At 34.1% G+C, this 21,336-nt stretch overlaps 1 protein-coding gene, 1 long non-coding RNA gene and 2 pseudogenes across 2 annotated transcripts; all 4 read left to right on the top strand.

Moving 5' to 3' along the window:
* Positions 1–3,084: 3,084 nt before the first annotated feature.
* LOC132637803 (uncharacterized) lies at positions 3,085–4,525 on the top strand (annotated as a pseudogene).
* Positions 4,526–4,745: 220 nt separating this feature from the next.
* On the top strand, positions 4,746–5,222 carry LOC132637804 (probable histone H2B.1; annotated as a pseudogene).
* Positions 5,223–8,030: 2,808 nt separating this feature from the next.
* On the top strand, positions 8,031–21,025 carry LOC132636516 (uncharacterized). Its single transcript, XM_060353431.1, has 3 exons — positions 8,031–8,306; positions 9,210–9,288; positions 20,583–21,025. Exons 1-3 carry the CDS (start codon positions 8,103–8,105, stop codon positions 20,855–20,857), a joined length of 558 nt encoding a protein of 185 aa, XP_060209414.1. The 5' UTR covers positions 8,031–8,102; the 3' UTR covers positions 20,858–21,025.
* Positions 10,148–12,377, top strand: LOC132636517 (uncharacterized). The gene is made up of 2 exons (XR_009581303.1): positions 10,148–11,757; positions 12,108–12,377. It is a non-coding gene; the product is annotated as an uncharacterized LOC132636517 (long non-coding RNA).
* Positions 21,026–21,336: the final 311 nt, after the last annotated feature.

Raw genomic sequence — 21,336 nt, forward strand, 5'->3', positions numbered from 1 at the left:
GAGGACTTTTGTAGTCCTCACAAGAATTTCCCAAATTTTTAAATTTTTTTTAATTAATTACTTTTATGTCCTAATTTTATTTATTTAAGTAAATTTTTTGATTTTTTATTTTTAAGGTCTACTTTTCAAAAGCTATCGAACCTGGAGACTTTTGTAGTCCTCACAATAATTTCTAATTCTTTTAAAAAAAAATTAATTAATTACTTTTAGGTCCTAATCTTATTTATTTAAGTCAATTTATTTATTTTTTATTTTTAAGGTCTACTTTTCAAAAGCTATCGAACCTTCTACCTCATTTTTCATGTTCTTTGATTTTCTGGTTCGTGCTCGATATCCGCATTTAAGCCCAATTAATCTAGATAATTAGCACTGTATCGCGCCTATTCGGAGGGAACGCTTCCTCCAAAGATTTTTTCCATATCCATGTTCGAACCCCTAATCCCTAATTAAGAGAGGAGCAGCTCCATCCGCTGCACAAGTTAAATTATGTATTTGTCTTAAAAGTTCATTAACTATGTATAGATTATTTATTTAGAACTAAATAACTTCAGAAAATTAGGATACATAAGTTATAAATGTCAAATTCTGGCTCCGCATTTGATTTGAAGTAAATAATTTTATCAAAATGGAAGTTAAAATATTAAAGCAGTGGAATGAAAATTTTGCTTTTATATAATTACCCACTTGTGGGACTACAATGGGTATATGGTTGTTGTTGTTGTTATTGTTGTACACTTGTACTAACACAGATTATATTTTTTTAGTTAAAATATCTACTTTTATATCTTGAGTTTGGGCCCGGGCTTAGCACGGGCCTCACATAACTAGTTTTAAGAAGAAGCAAGAATATATAAACAATTGGAATCATAAATTGTTGCCTATACAATGTGGCAATTAATAGTTGGAAAGTACCCCACCTGGAAGCCGAGTTTTTATTTTGGCTTAATACCCAGATGGACCCTTAAATTTGACATGTTTTGTAAGATAGGCATATAAACTTATAAGGTGACCAGATAGACACTTAAACTTACTCAAAGTGTATTTTTCAAGTTTTTCAGTTGTTTTGAAAACAAAAACTATATTTTTCAAACACTCACAATTTTCATGGCCAAACAAGCCCTAAATATATCACAAAATATTTTTTTTAAAATGCAAAAATAAGGCAAACGCATATACATGAGACTATAAATGTGCACTTAAACCAATAAATACTCGCTAATCGCAATTTTGCAGCTTTCAATTAACTCGGTTTTTTTTTACACTTGAATAATTAAAAAACAATAACTTTAACCAATAAAAATCCTTAAAAAAAGAAATTTCAAATTAAGAAATTTCTTTTTTTTAAGGATTTTCTTCTCGGCTTTACAGTTTTCTTAATTTGAAATTTCTTTTACACTTGAAATACTGGACTTAGAAATTTCTTAATTTGAAATTTCTTTTTTTAAGGATTTTTATTGGTTAAAGTTATTGTTTTTTAATTATTCAAGTGTAAAAAAAAATCCGAGTTAATTGAAAGCTGCAAAATTGCGATTAGCGAGTATTTATTGGTTTAAGTGCACATTTATAGTCTCATGTATATGCGTTTGCCTTATTTTTGCATTTTAAAAAAAATATTTTGTGATATATTTAGGGCTTGTTTGGCCATGAAAATTGTGAGTGTTTGAAAAATATAGTTTTTGTTTTCAAAACAACTGGAAAACTTGAAAAATACACTTTGAGTAAGTTTAAGTGTCTATCTGATCACCTTATAAGTTTATATGCCTATCTTACAAAACATGTCAAGTTTAAGAGTTCATCTAGGTATTAAGCCTTTTATTTTCTTTACTCCCCCACTCCTAAGTGGGAGTGTGTCCCTCTTAGCCACGTCAGCGTCCAGGATATGACTATTTTGGAAAAATATAAAAATCGAAATTGGTTTTCACTTTTAAAAGCTGATAATATTTGGTCCGGTTATTTAAAAAAAGTCGAATCAAGTTGACTTTATTTTACTGCCTTAAATATCTTATTTAGATACTTTATACATTGTTTTAGCCATAAAATAGTTGTATAAACATATTTATGGCGTTTTTCTTGATCGAGTTTTCTGTTCTTCTGTATTGAAGTTATTTATGAATGATATATATTAATGAATGAAATTATAGTATAAATTGAAAAATGTATATATAGATGTAAGATTATTGTTTAATCTACGAAGGTGAAAAATTGTAAGGTCTCAGCATGAAATTTCTCATATATGAATGTTTTAATAGATAGTAATAGGCGGGTGAGGATCACCTCCAGTACAATTAGCTCCAGTATCTATTAATGGAGTTTTGGGTGACTGATGCTACACGCTTAAAGAATTTTAAAAGGTCAAGATCTTTCTTTGAACGCTGACGCTGACACTAAATCTTCTTATTCATCTAATATATACTCGCATGTAAAGAAAGATGTCCGCCTTGTAAAATTCTTTTAAGCATGTGGCAGTCATGAACAACTCTATTGAACAAACTGGAGCTAATTGTACCGGAGGTGATCCTCACCTGTAATAGGCTAATCACTTTGTTCGATTCTTGCTTAACATATATCGATATATGAAAAGTTATGTCTTCAGCTAACTACAGATTGAATGAATGAATTTATTTTATGTGGAAAGAAGTGAAAAATATCGATTAAAATCAAAACAAATCTATTTCTTAGATATGGTTAAAGGCTACCAAATTCAATAGGTAACTAGGACTATAAAATATTTAGGCTTTACGTTTAGAAATAGCTTGGTATTGTGCCCGAGTAACAACTGATGTTGCAATCTTTCAAGAAACGGTTCAGTGCTAGAGGATGAAGGAAAAATGGGAATCTGGTACTTCACATTCCGCTCTCTCCTTTCCACTATTTCCCAGTGCAGTACCGTTTTCTAGTTTTTGAGGTAAGCAACCAGAAATGGAGCTAAGATTTTGAGTTTATGAGTTCTGAATTTTCAAAAAAAGAAAAAAACTTATTGGTTTTGGAGAAAGTTTGTTGTACATGTTAAGTGAATTTGTTTTTGACACAAATACAGAATTTGAGTCAAAGCTACTGGATTGTGCTAAACCCGTCAGATGCACTATGGCTTCGACCGGTAAGCAAGAGGCAACAATGGGAATTTGGGGCTTCATGAATTTCGGCAAAGAAACGGTGAAGAAGCTATGTAAAATTTGCTACGGTTACAGCGTGGTTGCCGTCAGAAAAATGGACGACGTCGTTAGAGTTAAAGGCCTCCAGAAACTGAGTGAGTACATGCCGGATGATGAAGGTCGTGCTAAGATTGTTTATTTCAGTTCAAAGTTCATAAAAAATGCTTCCATTTATGCCTTCAAGGAAGCAGCCAACATCTTAATTCCTGGTCAGCTCCCTTCTTATATTCACACTTTGTAAAACTGTTTTGTTTTTTACTTTCGTGTTCTTTCCTTTTCCCCTTTTTAAAAATACTGTTGCGAATCACAAGTCGGGGCAGGATCCAAATTTGAACTGTGTGTTCGGGAAACTTACTAACCATTTGAGTTATTGAGTTTGAAATTTAAACTTGTACGTATTTGTTAGATTTCTTAGCATATGCATGATCTGAGCCAAAGCATGCAATGGCTGAAATTATATTATATTATACATCCGCCCCTAACACAAGTGATTATCTGAATATTAGCTTTAAAATGATGTTATGTAAGTCAACTTGTCTTGGTACCTGCTTTGCCGTGATTTTTGTTCCAGGTTCGTTAATCACTAGGACACGCATGTAAGCTTTCTTAAATCCATTTTTTATAATTCATAATTGAGGTGGATGAGTTTTTTGGCTAGACAAATACATATCTGAATGCAGGACTATGAAAGTTAACTAGCAAAGTCATTATGAAAAACTAACAGTAGCGTTTGATAGCTAACTTGGATTGGTAGCTTTCAACAGAGGTCAAATAATGGTAACTGATACTATGTTGTAACATGTAAAAACACATAGATTATGTAAAATTTATTACATCGTTAGAGTATAAAAGTTAAAGGAACGAATCATTTCGAATTACTCAGACAGAAACTATGGAGAAATGTAATAATAAAGTTAGGTGAAAACAGAAGCAGAGATTTGGGTACTGTAATAAGCTCTATTTTTATGTGCAGATGGAAGGGCAGTTATCAAAATTTACTCTGAAACAGTTCGTGAAATAGAAATCGAGTCTCGAGAGAATCAAGGCAGGTCATGTATCAAGGAAATTATTGGCAATTCAAGTACAAAAACCACTGGTAATGTTGCTCTGAATGAGGCAGAGATGCTGGAAAGCAGAGAACTGAATTCATTTGCACATCCAACACAATCTTCATGATGGTGGAATTTATGGGCACTAGTTATCTTGACAATCTGCTGGTTCCTGATCACCGAAAATGGAAGAAAGTTTAAATGATTCTAGTATGTATCTGCGCACTCATATATGTTAGTACTACTGGATTGTTGGCAGTGTATCCTCACGATTAAGTAAAGTTACCGTTTTGTTTTGTTTCCTTTGTAACTCGCATGATGGGAAGAAAACTGTATAGATGCCTCGGCGACAGTAATTTGAACATTATGAGTTTGAATATGCTGGTTATTAGATCTAACTATGAATACAAACTCTGATGTCTTTGCGACAGTAATTTGAACTGTAGTATCATGACTCTTTGAGTTTGAATATTCTTGTAAGTTCCAGGTTATCTCTTTGTTTTGGTTTCTTTGTAATTCGAATTATAGGAACTGAAGTTTACAGATGCCTGGGTATGAATATGCTTGTAATTAGATTTAGGTTACCACTTTGTTTTCTTTCATTTCAAGCGATAACCCTTGCTTAGCATTGTTTCATAGCTTCAAGTGACGAAGTTGTGTCTTTCTGAATACGGAAAAAAGCTACCCAAGGATTCTGGCCCCCCTGCTGCAGGAGACAAGAAAAGAAGACGACAAAGAAATCGGTTGAAACATACAAGATATACATATTCAAGGTGTTGAAGCAAGTCCATCCAAATATAGGGATATCAAGCAAGGCTATGGGTATTATGAACAGTTTTATTAATGATATATTTGAGAAGCTTGTTCACGAATCTTCTAGATTGGCTAGGTATAATAAGAAGCCTACTATATTACTTCAAGGGAGATTCAAACTGCTGTGAAACTTGTACTTCCTGGTGAATTGGCTAAGCATGCTGTTTCTAAGGGTACTAAGGCGGTTACCAAATTTACTAGCTCTTGAAATGAATTAGGGTTTACTGATTTTTCTGTTGTTGGTTTATGATTTCAATTAGGTTTTGGTGATGTAAAGAACAGAAGAATTGAATAGAAATTTAATTTGAATGAGTGCAAAAAAAAAAAAAAAAAAAATTTGAGGAGATAAATTGATTTTATTCTTGATATACTAATGGACATTTATTCAGTTTATCTTTAAATTTGAGAGTCAAATAAGATTTTTTTTTTACGATGATTTATTTTTATGCTCTTTAAATGTTTTTCATTGTTAATTATTGTGATCGATACTACTTTTTATTAGTTTCTAGATACTCCATTCATTTCAAAACAAGTGATGTTTTTACCTTTTCATTTTATTTCAAAATAAGTGGTGTTTTATATAATCAAGAAGACTTTAACAATGTTCCTTCAATTTTACACTTATTTAAATAGAGCGAGTTTTACATAACCAAGAAATTACTAAAGAACTAGAAATTTTTCTTAACGGGTGTGCATAAGCTAAAAACAACACTTATTTTGAAATTAAGGGTGTATGTATTGTATGTCCAAATTCACAATCAAAATAATGAAATTTGACTCTTGAAATCAAACTATATCACATAATTCGGGCAGAGGAAGTATTACTTTTGCCTCTACGTAACACATTGACCATAAACACTACTAGAGCACTATTGATTCTCTCAGGATCCGACAATTAGAGAACTGAAGGGAAAAAAATGGTATTTGGAGCTTTAATTTGCAAGATTTTGAAATCCATCATGTTTGTGCAGTGGAAAAGCCTACAACGTCTTCGGTTAGGATTGTTTGCTTGATCATTGCTCTTTTGTGAAGTCAGATTCAAAAAATTTGGAGGCCTGTGATTTATAGTTCTTTCGTTTACTGCTATTTCATGGGACAAGTTATGCTGACTGATACGATCACTACAAGAAAGTATAGAAATCGCAAACAAAAAGTTTTATAGTTGGCAACAACTTAGTTTTATTGTTGGCAAATGATTTTTTTATCGGAAAAGGGCCAAAATTACCCCTGAACTTTGGGAGATAGTTCATCATACCCTTCGTTATATTATAGGGCCAATTATACCCTTACCATTATATTATGGGGTCAATTATACCCTTATGTCTAACAGCTGTCACGTGACATCATCCCAGCCCTTCAAAATTATTTTCCCCTCAAATAATTTTTTACCCACTAAAATAACCCGACCCGACCCAAATTTTTTTTCCCACCAAAGTGATACGGACCCAACCCATTACCCCTTGGCTGGAAAAAAATTCGGGTCGAGTCGGTTTTTTTTAGTGGGTAAAAAATTATTTGAGGGGAAAATAATTTTGAAGGGCTGGGATAATGCCACGTGGTAGCTGTTAGACATAAGAGTATAATTGACCTCATAGTATAATAGTAAGGGTATAATTGATCCTAAAGTGTAACGAAGGGTATGGATGAACTATTTCCCAAAGTTCAAGGGTAATTTTAGCCCTTTTTCATTTTTTTATTGCTAAAGAATTTAATTTTGTTGTCATAGTATTGATTATTGTTGCAAAAAGTACTTTTGGCAATAAAAAAAATTGTTGCACGTTATTGCAATAACAACTGTTGGGAAAAGTTCATGCAACATTTTTTTTTTTTTTTGTTGCTAAAAGTATTTTTTGCAACAATAATCAATCTACGGTAACAAAAAAAATTTATTGCCAAATTTTTTTTTTCTTGCAGTGGATAGCCCAAATGTGAAGATATGAATACTGTAGTATGACCTCTAGGGGTTGTTAGTTGCCGGTTAGAAAAGAGTTATTCATGATAGTGTTTGGTTACACAAATGGAAAAAAAAAAAGAAAAAAAAAACGTTCACATAGAATTTAGCATAAGAGAGATTCTCTGTGTCATTTCATATAGAGTAGAGATAGAACAACTAATCTGAACAACTAAGTCTTAAATAACTAATTTCTGCATAATTAATACAGTATGTAAAAACGGAATCTATTATTTGGGCTAAAATATTTTTTATTTGGTTTAAAGTAGAGTCCGGGACTCCCGGTCAATCTTTTTAGGTAAGTTTGAAAACACATATAAATGTGAGACTGTTATTTAATTTATGAAAGTGAATAACCATCACATTTTATTTTGAAATTTCTTACTTATAAATATTTGAAGAGATAATAAGTTAATTAATTTGTTCGATTCTTACTCTGCTTTTATGGTCTTATGAGGAATTGTGGTCTTACACTACTAGAAAATTTCTATTTTTCCACTGAAAAATTATCAGTGGCTATTTTTCACTGAATATCGGAGGAAAAAATAAAAATAGTAGTGTTCTCACATAGAAAAATTAGAAAATTTCCCAGCGTTTCAATGGAAATCTGTTTGCCACCATGCATTTTCCCAGTGAGCTATTTCGGCGGGAATGAGGTGGGAAAATCATCTTTTGTAGCATAAATTTTTCACTAAATGTCGATGGAAAAAAGCTCTATTTCTAATAGTGTCAGTTCCTACAAATCCAATGCATGTATTTTACTTTATGTGAAAAGAAAATTAAAAAAATTTGAAAACTCGACAAAATATCTAATTTGTTTGGTATGGTTTAAAGGCTATCACATAGCCAAATGCCAAAATTCAATAGGTAATTAGGACTATAATAAATTTAGCCGTCAAGTTTAGAAATAGCTTGGTATCGTGCCTAAGTAATAACTGATGTTGCAAGTTTAGTGGGACATCTGTTCCCTGTAAAGATTAGCTAGATGGGATTAGAGATGAGGTTGTAAATAGCGAAAGCAGCCTGTGGTTGGGCTTACTCAGTTTTGTAATGTTTCTACTTGGGAATTAATAAAGTGCATAGTTACCAAAAAAAAAAAATGTTGCAAGTTTCCAAGAAAGGCTTCTGTGCTAGAGGATGAAGGAAAAATGGGAATATAGTACTTCACAGTTTTCTAACTTCATTAGTTATGGCAAAGAAATGGTTCAGAAGGTATGTGAAATTTCCTATCGTTACAGCACGGTCGCCATAAGAAAGATAGACGACGTCATTAGAGTTAACGGCCTACAGAAGCTCAGTCAGTACATGTCGGATGATGAAGGTCGTGCTAAGATTAGGGGTGTACAAAGTAAACCGATAAACCGCACTAAACCGATAAACCGAGTCAAACCGAGAAAAAAACCTGACTAATGGTTTGGTTTGACTTGGTTTGGTGTTGGAAAAAAAACCCGACCATAATTGGTTTAGTTTGGTTTTAACTAAAAAATGTCAAATCAACCCGACATTACATGTATTCAATTTTTAAAACATTTTATACATAAAATATTTATTTGTAAAGTAATTTATAAATATTTCTTAAATTTTTTCGTAATTTTTTATCTATTATTATATTATTCAAGCTTGAACTTAGAATTTTGAATGTCAATAAGTTTTATATCCTATGGATGTTAGTAACTCAAATAAAGTCCAAACCAAAATCAACTCAACACTAATCCTAACAAAAGAAATTCAATTTACCACTAGAAATAACAATAATGTTGGATATCTATTCTTTAGCTTTGCATAATTGATTTACAGAGTAAAAATACATAACTTAAGTTTTTTTCTTTGTCATGTAAGTAATATTTTAGCATGAATTAGTATTTTTAGATTATGGTCATTTTCTTTTATGGCTTGTTAATTAGTAATATTTATTTTAACTGATTATATTAGCTTTTGTTGGATATTTTAATACAATGTCATCACTCTTCTCACATTTTGTGTTATTTTCTTAAGAAACACTTTAATTATATAATTGTATCTTACTAGGACTAAAGAAATATTTGAAGTAAAAGTTATATATTTTGTATCAAGACTATTCCGAAAAAACCCTGAAAAACCCGAGAAAATCGAACAACCCGAGATTGAAAAACCCGAATTTTATTGGTTTGGTTTGGTGTATAAATTTTAAAATCCGACGCAATTGATTTGGTTTGGTGTTTAACAAATCCGAACCAACTCGGTTCATATACACCCCTAGCTAAGATGGTTTATTTTAGTGCAAAGTTCGTTAAAAACGCTGTTCTTTATTCCTTCAAGGAAGCAGCCAACATCTTAATTCCTGGTTAGCTCCCTTCTCACGTATTTAGTGTCGTATACATTCCATTTTTAATTATGGGTTCGGACCTATTATTTCTTGCAGTTTTAATAGATTTTCATGCATAAATTTACCATATGCGTCTACAGTACTAGAATCCGCAGCTATATAATTGCATCCCCCCCTTCATGGAAAACATCGGACATGTATAATAGAGGCGAAGTCAAGATTCGAAACTTGTGGGTTCAGGATTTCAAATCTTTAAAGTTACTGGATTTCTTAATTAATAATTTGTACATATTTGACAAAAAATTTAATACAAAATATGATTCAGATAAAAGCTACTGGTTCGGCCGAACCCCCGCCCGAAGGGCTAGCTCTGCCTCTGTGTATATATTTAAATATATGTATAGAGAAACTATTGTCTTAAGTCACATATTATAGAATTATATAAGTTTAAACCAAATAGTAGCTCATCAATCACTTAAACTAATAGTAGTCGCCGAATGTATAATATGTATGTACTATATGCATAACTGTATATAATCCGTGTATAATCTATGTATACCGGCTAGAAAAAATAAATAGTGATTCCAGAAGGCTATTTTGTAAATATGCCATTTTATAATTAAATAGAGAATATTGGAAAGTTTTATAGTTAGAGAGAACTGGTTGTTTCAGAATGGCCCTCAATATATCTCAGTTATCAAAAAATAATTGCTTGATATTGTTGGACCTCATAATAAGAACAATAAAGCGGCCCAGTTGATCGCAAGCCCAAGTTTACACCGACCCAGACTAGTTCCCTCTTCTTTATTTAATTAGTGTACTCATTTATATTTTAGAAACTTAGTGGACTTGTGTATATAAACCTTGTGTACAACTGTCTAAAGGCAGTCACTTCATTTTAATTTCAAAGAAAAACTTTAGATATTTCCAAATTTTCTCTCTCTAAAGTTCTCAGTTTTTCTTTCGTTTTTCTTCTGCATTCATCATTTTAATATGTTAATATGGTATCAGAACAGAGATTCCGCTTCCGTATATGATTTCCTATCGAGCGATACTACCCTCGTACACTTTTGTTGAAGTTTTTTTTCCTCACTGGAGTTCTGATAACTTCGTCGATGATTTACGTGATTTTCGGTGGTTTTAACGGTTGTTTTGGTGTTTATTGTTGCGAATAAGCACCAATTTTGGTTGTATTTTGAGATTTGACAGAATTAGGGTTTGTTTTCGGGTTTTCTCGGCGAAAGGGTTTCCAGGTTGGAGTCTTCGCAATTGAGCATTTTTTGACATCGTGTTTTGCGCAAGTTCATTTCTACAGGAGATTCGGTACATTCGTTCCTTGATTCTTCTCTAGTTCTTGTCTATTAAGCTTTGTATACTCCTATGTTTTTGTTTGATTTGTGTGAATATGGGGACTACAGCACCAGCTAATGCTTCCTCTACTACCGCTACTACTTACATTCTTGACTCTTTGAGTCCATTGTATCTTGCGTCTTCTGATGTGCCCGGGATATCTCTTGTCCCTGTTCCTTTCTCCGGGACTGGGTTTGGGTGTTGGAGGAGAAACATGGACATTTCTCTCTCCGCTAGGAATAAAATTTCCCTAATAGATGGGAGTTGTATTAAACCTTCTGATGATTCACCTCAGCTTAGGCAGTGGAGTAGGGTTAATCATTTGGTGATGTCTTGGATAACTCATTCCCTTTCCTCTGAGATAGCTGAGAGTGTGCAGTACTCAGAAACTGTAGAGAGTATTTGGTCTTATTTGAATAAGAGATATGGGACTAGACTTTTTTAGCTTAAAAAAGAGATAGCTTTCTCTAGTCAGGGGGTATTTGGACATTGCTTTCTATTTCAATAAGCTCAAGAAACACTGGGATAAATTGAGTTTCTGCGCACTAAAAATCTAAATAGGTGCTCCTATGAGGCTAGGGATGCACTTATTCAAGAGGAAGAAGAGAATAGACTCTATCAGCTCCTCATGGAACTTAATGAGACTTATGTGGGGGTTAGGGATAACCTACTAATGCTAGATCCTTTTCCTTTTTTGGACTTAGCTTATAGTATACTTTCACATGATGAGAAACAAAGGCAAGTCACTTCCAGCTCCAAATTTAGCACTGAATCTGCTTCTTTCAATGTACAAACTGCTCCTCCCAATAGACAATTCACTCAGAGAGTCAATTTTGCACCCAAAAATTAGTTTCCTCCCAAGTCTAGTTTGGTGTTTAAATATTATAAGAGGCCTGGGCATCTTATTGATAAGTGCTACAAACTTCATGGATTTAACCCCTCACTTTAAGTTCAACAAAGGCAACAAAATTGCTGCAACTGTTGAGGTTCAGCCTGGAAGCACTTATGATCATGCTAGCTCCTCTAAGTAGGCTCCTAGTCTCACCAAGGAGCAGTACAAACCGTTGATGCTCATGTTGCAGCAGACTCAAATTTCAGATTCTCAGGCCTGCCTCTTAGCATCTGTAAATTTTGCTGGTATTCTCTCTTTAGCTGATAAAATAAATAGTGTTTTAGTGCTTGCATGCTAGGTGATGTATATGATTATATTTGAATCATAGATTCTGGGCCCCCCCACCACATGGCCTATAACAAAACTTGCTTTTTATATTAAACTTTTGGTAATTCACTATCCAGTAAATTTGCCTAATGGATACAAAGTCAAAGTGACTTGCACTGGATCTTTACATTTCCTTTCTTTCACTTTACATATGTCCTGTATCTTCCTTCATTTCACTACAACCTCATTTGTGTTCACAAATTAGTTACTCAATTGGATTGTATTGTCCTGTTTACTAAATATTCCTATCTTCTACATGCTCCTTCAGTGAAGAGGCCACTGGAAGTTGGTAAACCGGATGATGGACTCTACAAGATTCAACAATCATCTGCTTTGACTAGCTGTCTTTCTAGTTCCTCTGATATCTCTGTTCCTGTTTTTGTTAATTCTGATTATTGTTCTTCTATTTCTACTTCTCCGTTACCTGATGTCATTTCCATTCCTTGTACAAATCATCCCTCGTTTAACAAAATGGAGATTTTATGGCACAATCTTTTAAGGCATATATCTTTTTCTAGAATGAAAGATATTTCTTCCATTCCCTGTAAATTTTCTTCTCAATAGTCTTTTATTTGTTATGTTTGCCCTATGGCCAGGCAACCCAGATTATCTTTCCCTACTAGTTCAATCAAATATACTTCTCTTTTTCAGCTGATTCATGTTAATTCTTGGGGTCCTTATAGTACTCCTACATCTAGTGGTTCTAAGTATTTCCTCACCATTATTGATGATTACACTAGAGCTACTTGGACCCACTGTTATACCCTATTTTAACCGGGGTCAAAATAGTTTACAACATCCCGATAATTCCGGGGTTAATTAAAGTACAGGAGTCGCCACCTAATTAATTATGGTGAATTAGGGCACCTAAGCTTATTTAAAGTCATTTTCTAAAGTTAACTCCGTTTTAAATCTACGAAACCAAAATTCTAGGTAAGGGTTCAACTAACTTAGAGGGAAGGTATTAGGCATCCTCTAGGTTCCATTAATAATGGTTAACCGACCGGACTTAGAGTTAATTAGGCTAAGTGTAAATATAGTGTTCTAAATGTTTGGGAAATAACTTATAAATATTGCTAAAGTTTTAAAGGAAAATGTAGTAATGTTATTAAAAATAAGACTAGTAAAAATAATAATTTGTATAAAAGAGTTTAGTTATGAACTGAAGGAGCGCGGGATATGTAACGTTTTAGACATAATTGAAAATAACTCAAAAAGGGGGAGGCCTTAACTAATTTTGTTTTTAAGAGTACAGACGAAATGGAATTTTCCTTCTCCTTTTTATCATGTTTATGCCTAGCTAAAAATGTACGTATTTGATTTAAACTCGAAGAGTTGTTTATAAAATGTATTTGAGTTCATATTTGTATATCAGTAATACCTTAAGATTCCCAATATAGTAGGAATGAAAATATAATTAAAGAATGTGTGTTCATGGTTTCGCGCCCTTGAAAATCAGTTGTTTTAATATAGATAAGTATTATAAGTACTATAGATATTTTAATATAAAAGAAGAAAATGGAACTATGGAGTTAAATATTAGTTCTTCCTACCCATTTACTAAAAACCAACCCGACTAATTTCGCTAAGGTTCACCTAATCTAAACAAATAAAACAAGTAAAATGTTAGTCATGTAATTACAAATTAAATGCATAAAGAAAAAAAATACAGAAGTAAAATGATTTAAATGGGCTCAGCCCATTTTAGGATTGCTGTTGTTCGTTGCTATTGGGCTTCGGCCCAGCGAAATTTTAATAGAAGCTGCGGATTGTTGCTGATGGGCTGACTCGAGAGGAAGATTTTGTTGGGCTTTGGCCCAACACCGAATGCGGAGAATGACGAGTTCCTTGGACTCGTACGCGATAGTCATGCACAAGAACGAAAGAAAATGTTTAGTATATAATCAACGGGTGAAGTTAAAACATGTAAAATATAACTCAAAGTCTATATAGCGATTAACATTTGTACAACTCTAACATGCTTGGAGAACAAAGAAAGTCACTCATTGTAATATATAATTTCATGTTTTGGAACTAAAATGCTCAAAGGAAGAAGTAAAACGGGCTGAAACATTAGGCAATACCCAATCTCATACTAATCTAAGCTTGAACATAAGCTAAATCTCATAACATAAACTTATCGATGAATGCATGAGGATTTCATTAACAATTACAAAGCTGGTATTTAACCAAACAAACATTTTCTACCGAATTGAGCATACTGAAAAAGATATAAACAGCAAAGGGAAATAAACTCATACTTTTCACTCAAATTTAAAGGAAGCTAAACATCTAAACCTGTAAACTTAATCATGTTGAATTCCTACAAAAATCATAACGACGCTAACAAACATGAAATCGAGCCCATTAACTCATACTCACACAGAATTTAAATAGGCAGAAAACTTAACTAGGAAAATAGCTAAAATGACACAGCCAAACAGAATCGGATTTTTTTTTTTTTAAAAAAAAAGAGAATTTCTGCTCAAAACATTGTAGAAATTCAGCTCGAAAGGCAGCGATAAAAAATGGTTAAACTACAGCAGTTCAGGGGGTATTATGGTGTTCAAACACACATTTTCAGTTCATATTCTTCACATTTACAATGCAAAACACTAACATCTATAGTAAAATATCTCCACTGCCAATGGCTCAGAATACCAGAGTTATAGCAAACTATTAGCACCTCTTAATTCACATTTTTACGATCAGTTTCTCATTTATCATGAATATATAAAGAAGGAAATAAAACAACGAGTCACAGACATAACACAGACAGACAGGGTAGCAGTTGACTGAAAAAGAGGGATCTTCGACATGTCATTTCCAGCTTAGATTATGATCACAATTTTAACAACCAAGTCAAGTGATGTATCTTCTTTATTAAAACTGGATTAGGCTAAATGTAGTACAACTCTTTAACCAATGAAACAAAGAATCTTTATTGGCATAACAACTGGTCACGACTGATCAGATAAACGACCAGTGGGGAATAAGAAACAAACACTACACGGATCCAATACATTACTAGACAGACCGAATCACACTGCAAACTGATGCCTTAACCTCATGCTCAGGCCACTATGTCAAACTAATACTTCGATGGGCATTTAAACATAACAGACGAGACTGAATTACACTTTCAGTGATTTAATGCAATCTCAGGACCTGATTGGTACAAACATATGCAGTAGCAAACTCTAAATCACAGAAGAGTAAATAATCAGTACTCACTGCCACTGTTTCATATTAGCATTAACCAAAATGGAAAACTTAAACTTACAGATGAAAGACAATTATGGAGATGGTTCATTGCCGATCTTTTTTAATCACATACACAATATACCTAAGATATACACACCACAGTGTGTATATCAGATGTATATCGAATGTATATCTCCTTCTCACCTTCATAACCCACTGTATATCCTATGTATATTCAACTTTAAATAGGTTCTAAGTCCTGGAAATTCAGTCTAAACATCCAAACTACAGTATACGTCTTTTAAATTCATTTTAGCAGTTATCAACCTATCCTAAAAGCTCCCAAACATCAAACAAATAACATGACGACAAAGAAACTACATAACTACTAAAGAAATATAGCAGAATAAGCTAAAAATTTTAACTAAAGCAGTAACTAAAGACTATAAGCAATAAATGTACCGAGGTTTACCTTTTTCGTGTGCAATGAACTGAGCGTCGAGGCCTCGAATCTAAACTCGATCTTAAAGTGGCAGTAGAGTAGAACTGCTTAATATTTTAAATGGGTAAGGGCCGAATTATTTGAGTTGTTGGGCTGGCCGGGTATAAGGGTAATGGGCAGGTCTGTTGGGTGAATTGTAAAGGGTGATTTGCTAAATGGGCTGGCCGAATTATGTGGGTTGCGGATTTATGGGCTTGATCATTTGGGTCCTTAATTTGGCTGAAATTCCTCCTCCATATAAATTTCATTGGGCTTTTAACTTAATAACTAGTACAATATATATTATGATAATTAATGATTAATATGTAGAAAATAAAAGACTTGATAAAGTATAATTAATTTAACGAGCACAAATCCTAAAATAAAAATGATGACGAACCACTTTGAAATTTGTGATAAAGTAATGCTAGTAACGTTGATAGTAAAGTAGTGAAAATTAATAATAGTGAAAATAAAGTGTTTAGCTTGTCAATAAATTTAGAAGCCCGCGGAAATAAATTGGAATAAAGGAGGGACAAAATTGGGTGTCAACACCCACCTTATAGGGTCTAAGAGCAATGCCTTTCCTTTGTTAAAAGCTTTCTTTGCCATGGTCAAAACTCAATTTGATATCTCAGTCAAGTCAGTTAGAAGTGACAATGCTCTAGAACTAGATTCAAGCTCTTCCAATAGCCAATTTTTTCATGATCATGGTATAATGCACCAAACATCCTGTCCACACATACCCTAACAAAATTGTGTGATGGAGAGGAAGCATAGCTACCTTCTGGAAACTTCAAGGGCACTACTCTTTCTATCTAAATTACCTCTCAGGTTTTGGGGTGATTGTCTTCTCATTGCTACATACCTCATCAATAGGTTCCGTTCCACCTTACTTCACAACAAATCCTCCTATGAACTACTGTATGGACATGCCCCCTCTTTTTCTCATCTTATAACTTTTGGGTGTATTTGTTTTTCTACTGTCCCTAAGGTCCATAGAAACACATTCCAGTCAATAGCTGGTCCTTGTGTGTTCATTGGTTACCCTCTTAAAAAGAAAGGCTATGAACTTTACAATTTGACCACTAAACTTACTCTTATATCTAGAGATATAGTCTTTCATGAATCCATCTTTCCATTTGCTCAGTCTTTTCATTCTTCTATTCATGCATCTGCTCATATTCTTCCTTCTTTCCATGACTCTGATCTTTCTTCCACTCCTTCTCCACCTTTGGTAACTGATTCTCCAGTCTTAGGTATCCCACTTGTCCATGACCCTGCTCCTCCAGTTGTTCCTTCAGATGCACCTATTGCTTCTGCCCTTAGGAAATCCTTTTGGGATCATCATCTTCATTCTCACCTTCAACAATACATTTGTACCCTTCCTTCATCCTTACGTGGCTCCAGTTCTTTTTCCTCTTTCTTTCAGTCATTAGCTGGGCCTGCTGCCTTTGAACCTAAGTCTTATCAGCAGGAAACCTCAATTCCTGCATGGCAGAAGGCTATGCAAAAGGAATTTGAGGCCTTTAAGGCCAACAATACATGGTCTGTTGTTTCCTTACCCCCGGCAAGAAGCCTATTGGATGCAAGTGGGTGTATAAGGTCAAATATAATATTGATGGGTCTGTGAGAGATACAAAGCTAGGCTAGTTTGTAGGGGGGACACTCAGGTGAAGGGTGTGGATTTTAATGAGACTTTTTCTCATGTCATTAAATTTTCCACTGTCAAATGTCTTATCTATGTAGCAGTTAAGAAACAATGGTCTTTATTTCAATTGGATGTGAATAATGCCTTCCTCCGCGGTGATTTGGAGGAAGAGGTCTTTATGAAGTTGTCACTGGTCTTACTGTATCATCCCCTGCTGGTTCTTCTCTTGTTTGCTTACTTCAGGAGTCTCTTTATGGGTTGAGACAAGCTTCAAGGCAATGGTATGACAGGCTTTCTCAAGCCCTATGCTCACGGGGTTACATTCATTCCATGAATGACTATTCCCTTTTCATCAAGCAGTCTCCCTCTTCTATTATTTTTCTAGTAGTGTATGTTGATGATATTATTTTAATTGGTGATGATTTGGATGAAATTACTAGTCTCAAACAGTTTCTGGACCTTCAGTTCAAGATCAAAGATCTAGGTGTTCTTAATTACTTCTTAAGCGTTGAGGTGGATTATTCTGAGTCTGATCTTGTGCTTTATCAGAAGAAATTCATTCATGATCTCCTATTAGAGTTCCATTGCGCTTTTGTTAGCCCTGTGACTTGTTTCTAGATTTGAATCTGAAATTAAAGGTGATTTGTCATCTTCCCCTGAGTCTTATAGAAGCCTGGTTGGGAAATTGAATTTCTCAACACATACCGGGCCTGATTTGTGCTTTGTTGTTCAGTACTTGAGTCCGTTTTTGCAATCTCCTATAACTTCTCACACGACTGATGTCTTGCACATTCTCATATATCTTAAAGGTTCATCTGATATTGGTGTCATTTTATCAATTCTCCTGACTTGTCACTTTCTGCCTATTGTGACACTGACTGGACAGCTTGTCCAGACACTCGTAAGTCTATTTATGGGTTTTGTGTGTTCCTTGGTGACTCCCTAGTTGGCTGGAAAGCAAAGAAGCAACTTGTGGTGTCCCTTTCTTCAGTTGAAGCTGAATACAGAGCCATTAGTAAGATGGCGGCTGAGTTGACTTGGACTGTTCATTTGTTAGCTGATTTTGGTGTGTTTGTATCTGGGGTTGTTCCTATATTTTGTGACAATCAGACGGCTATTCATATTGCTTGTAATCCGGTATTTCATGAACACACCAATATATAGAAGTGTATTGTCATTTTAGTCACACCAAGCTTCGAGATGGCCTTATTTCCGTTCATCATGTCTCTACTACTACTCAATCGGCCGATATATTCACCAAGCCCTTGACTTGGCTCCTCCATCATTCTATTCTGCCTAAGTTGTGTGTTATATCACCCTCCAACTTGAAGGGGGGGGGGGGGGGGGGGCTCATAATAAGAACAATAAAGCGGCCTAGTTGATCGCAAGCCCAAGTTGACACCGACCCCGATTAGTTCCCTCTTCTTTATTTAATTAGTGTACTCATTTGTTGTATTAGAAACTTATTGGACGTGTATAGTTGTCTAAAGGCAGTTACTTCATTTTAATTTCAATGAAAAGTAGGCCTCATAATAAGAACAATAGAGCGGCCCAGTTGATCGCAAGCCCAAGTTGACACCGACTCGGACTAGTTCACTCTTCTCTATTTAATTAGTGTACTCATTTGTATTATTAGCAAGTTAGTGGACTTGTGTATATACATTGTGTACAGCTGTCTAAAGGCAGTTACTTCATTTTAATTTCAATGAAAAACTTTAGATATTTCAAAATTCTCTTTCTAAAGTTCTCAGTTTTTCTTCGTTTCTTCATCGTTTTTCTTCCGCATTCATCATTTTAATATGTTAATAGTTATTGTGATAACACTTTATATTAGGAAAGACAGTATGTTGTAAGTAGGGATGGGCATAAATACCGAAAATCGAAAAATCGAACCGAACCGAATCGAAACTTAAACAAACCGAATCGAACCGAACTAGTTTGGTTCGGTGTTTGGTGTTCACCGTAAAAAAATCGAAACCAAAATAGCCGAACCGAAGTTTGATAAAACCGAACGCGCATCGAAATTTAATACATTACTCAAAAAAAAATTAAAATAGTCCAGGCCCATTAAATTTAAAGCAAAAATAACCCAATTGTAATAAGTCCTATTTTGCATTTGTATCCCTAGTTTTCCACTTCAATTGAGAAAATCAAATATCCTTAACAAAGAAAGGTAACTAGGATGTGTCTTTAGGATTAGTGTATATCCTTTATGTGTTTTCTTAATTATTCTTACGGTATGTATATAATACCTAGTAATCCTATATCATGATTATAGTGTTCTGTTCTTGTGTATCCTGTTGTTTGATTTTGATTTCAATTTATCAGTTTTATATTTTATTGCTTTTGAGAATATGAATTAGTGTCAATGGAATCGCTTCTAATATTATATCAAAAAAATCGAAACTGAACCGAACCGAACTTTAAAAAACCGAAACCGAAAGAACCGAACCAAACTAGTTTGGTAACTAGTTCGATGTTCGGTGTCCACCTTCAAAAAATCGAACCGAAAAACCGAACGCCCACCCCTAGTTGGAAGTAGTGCTCAAGTGTAGGTTCATGATGGAGTGAAAATCAAGGATTTCTCCGAGACAAGGCAATGAAAATAGCCGGACAAATAAATATTCCAATGCAGGATTATGAAAGCTAACTAGCAAAGTCAGTGAAAAAGTAACAGAAATGTTAATACCCCACTAGAAACAGATCACAATTTCATTTTATAATACCTCGGGAGCTAATGAAACTATTTTAGTAAAATTTAATTCTCTCAATTCCCGGGCGATTGCACCAAAAATTCGAGTTCCTTTTGGATTTCCTTCTTGATCAATAACAACTGCAGCATTGTCATCATATCGTATTAAAAACAGGTCAAAATGTAAATGACATGTCATAATAGGTAAAAGTACGTAGATCGTGTAAAATACTTTACATCGTTAGCAGTGTCGTCTCAATGACATTGGGGGCCAAAAGCCAACATTAAAGAGGGGCCCTATTTTTTCCAAAGGAAGGATCGTCATATATATTTTAATTTAAAGTCTATTTTTCTAGATTTTTTTAGATGCAAAGTCATTAATTACTGTTTCATAATTGACTTGTTCTAACAATTCCTTTTCAATTGATAATATAGCTAATCCATTCAAGATATCTTGAAACATTGTTGATCTTAGATAGGATTTTTATCAATTTTAATTTTGAAAAACTTCTTTCGAATGAGAGATAGTTATATATTTACAATAAATATTTAAGGAAAAAATTTGGGGCCCTAGGTGATTGTTTTATTGGCCTTATGATCGAGCCACCCCTGATCGTTAGTGTGTTGATGTTAAAAATCTGGAGTAATGTAACATAATGTCAGGTGAAAACAGCAGCAGGGATTTGGGTACTATAAACTCTATTTTCATGTGCAGGTGGAAGGGCAGTTGCCAAAATTTTCTCTGAAACAGTTCGTGAAATAGAAATTGAGTCTCAAAAGAATAACGCTGGTAGTGTTGCTCTCGATGGGGCAGAGATGCTAGAAAGCAGAGAGCTGAAGTTAGGTTCTGAAAATACAATTCAGGTTGATTCATTTTCACATCAAACAGCTGAAGACGTCCTACGAGTCTTCATGATGATGGAATTTGTGGGCACTCGTTATCTCGACAATTTGTTGATTCCTGCTCATCGACAACGGGAGATAGTGTAATTAATTCTAGTATGTATGTGGACACCTCATATATGTTAGTATTAGTATTGGAGTGCTAGTAGTTAAATCTAAGTAGTATCATAACTCATGTGTGTGAATATTCTTGTGATTAGATATAGCTTTCTAGTTTTGTTTCTTTTGAAATTTGCATGATATAAAGCAATTTATAATAAATGCCTCTATGATAGTAATTTGTATTGAGTTGGATGAGGTTTGGATTGTTAAGCCTACGCGAACACGGGAGAGGGACCGCGATCACAACGGATCAATCATTGACTAATCATGATCGCATAGAGCCTAGTTGCAAATGCAAAGGCTAGTGGCATAGTCAACAGCCGAAATAACCTTCCGCGGTCGTGGTGACTGGTGAGGGACAAACATTGGGTATTAAAGTTCAGTAATGTATTTCAATTAATTCAAGAACGACGAGAGAAAACCAAAATAATTTTACCATCGAGCAACACTGATAATAAGTACTT

Source organism: Lycium barbarum, chromosome 4 (assembly GCF_019175385.1).
Source record: "Lycium barbarum isolate Lr01 chromosome 4, ASM1917538v2, whole genome shotgun sequence".
In the NCBI taxonomy this organism is placed as follows: domain Eukaryota; kingdom Viridiplantae; phylum Streptophyta; class Magnoliopsida; order Solanales; family Solanaceae; genus Lycium; species Lycium barbarum.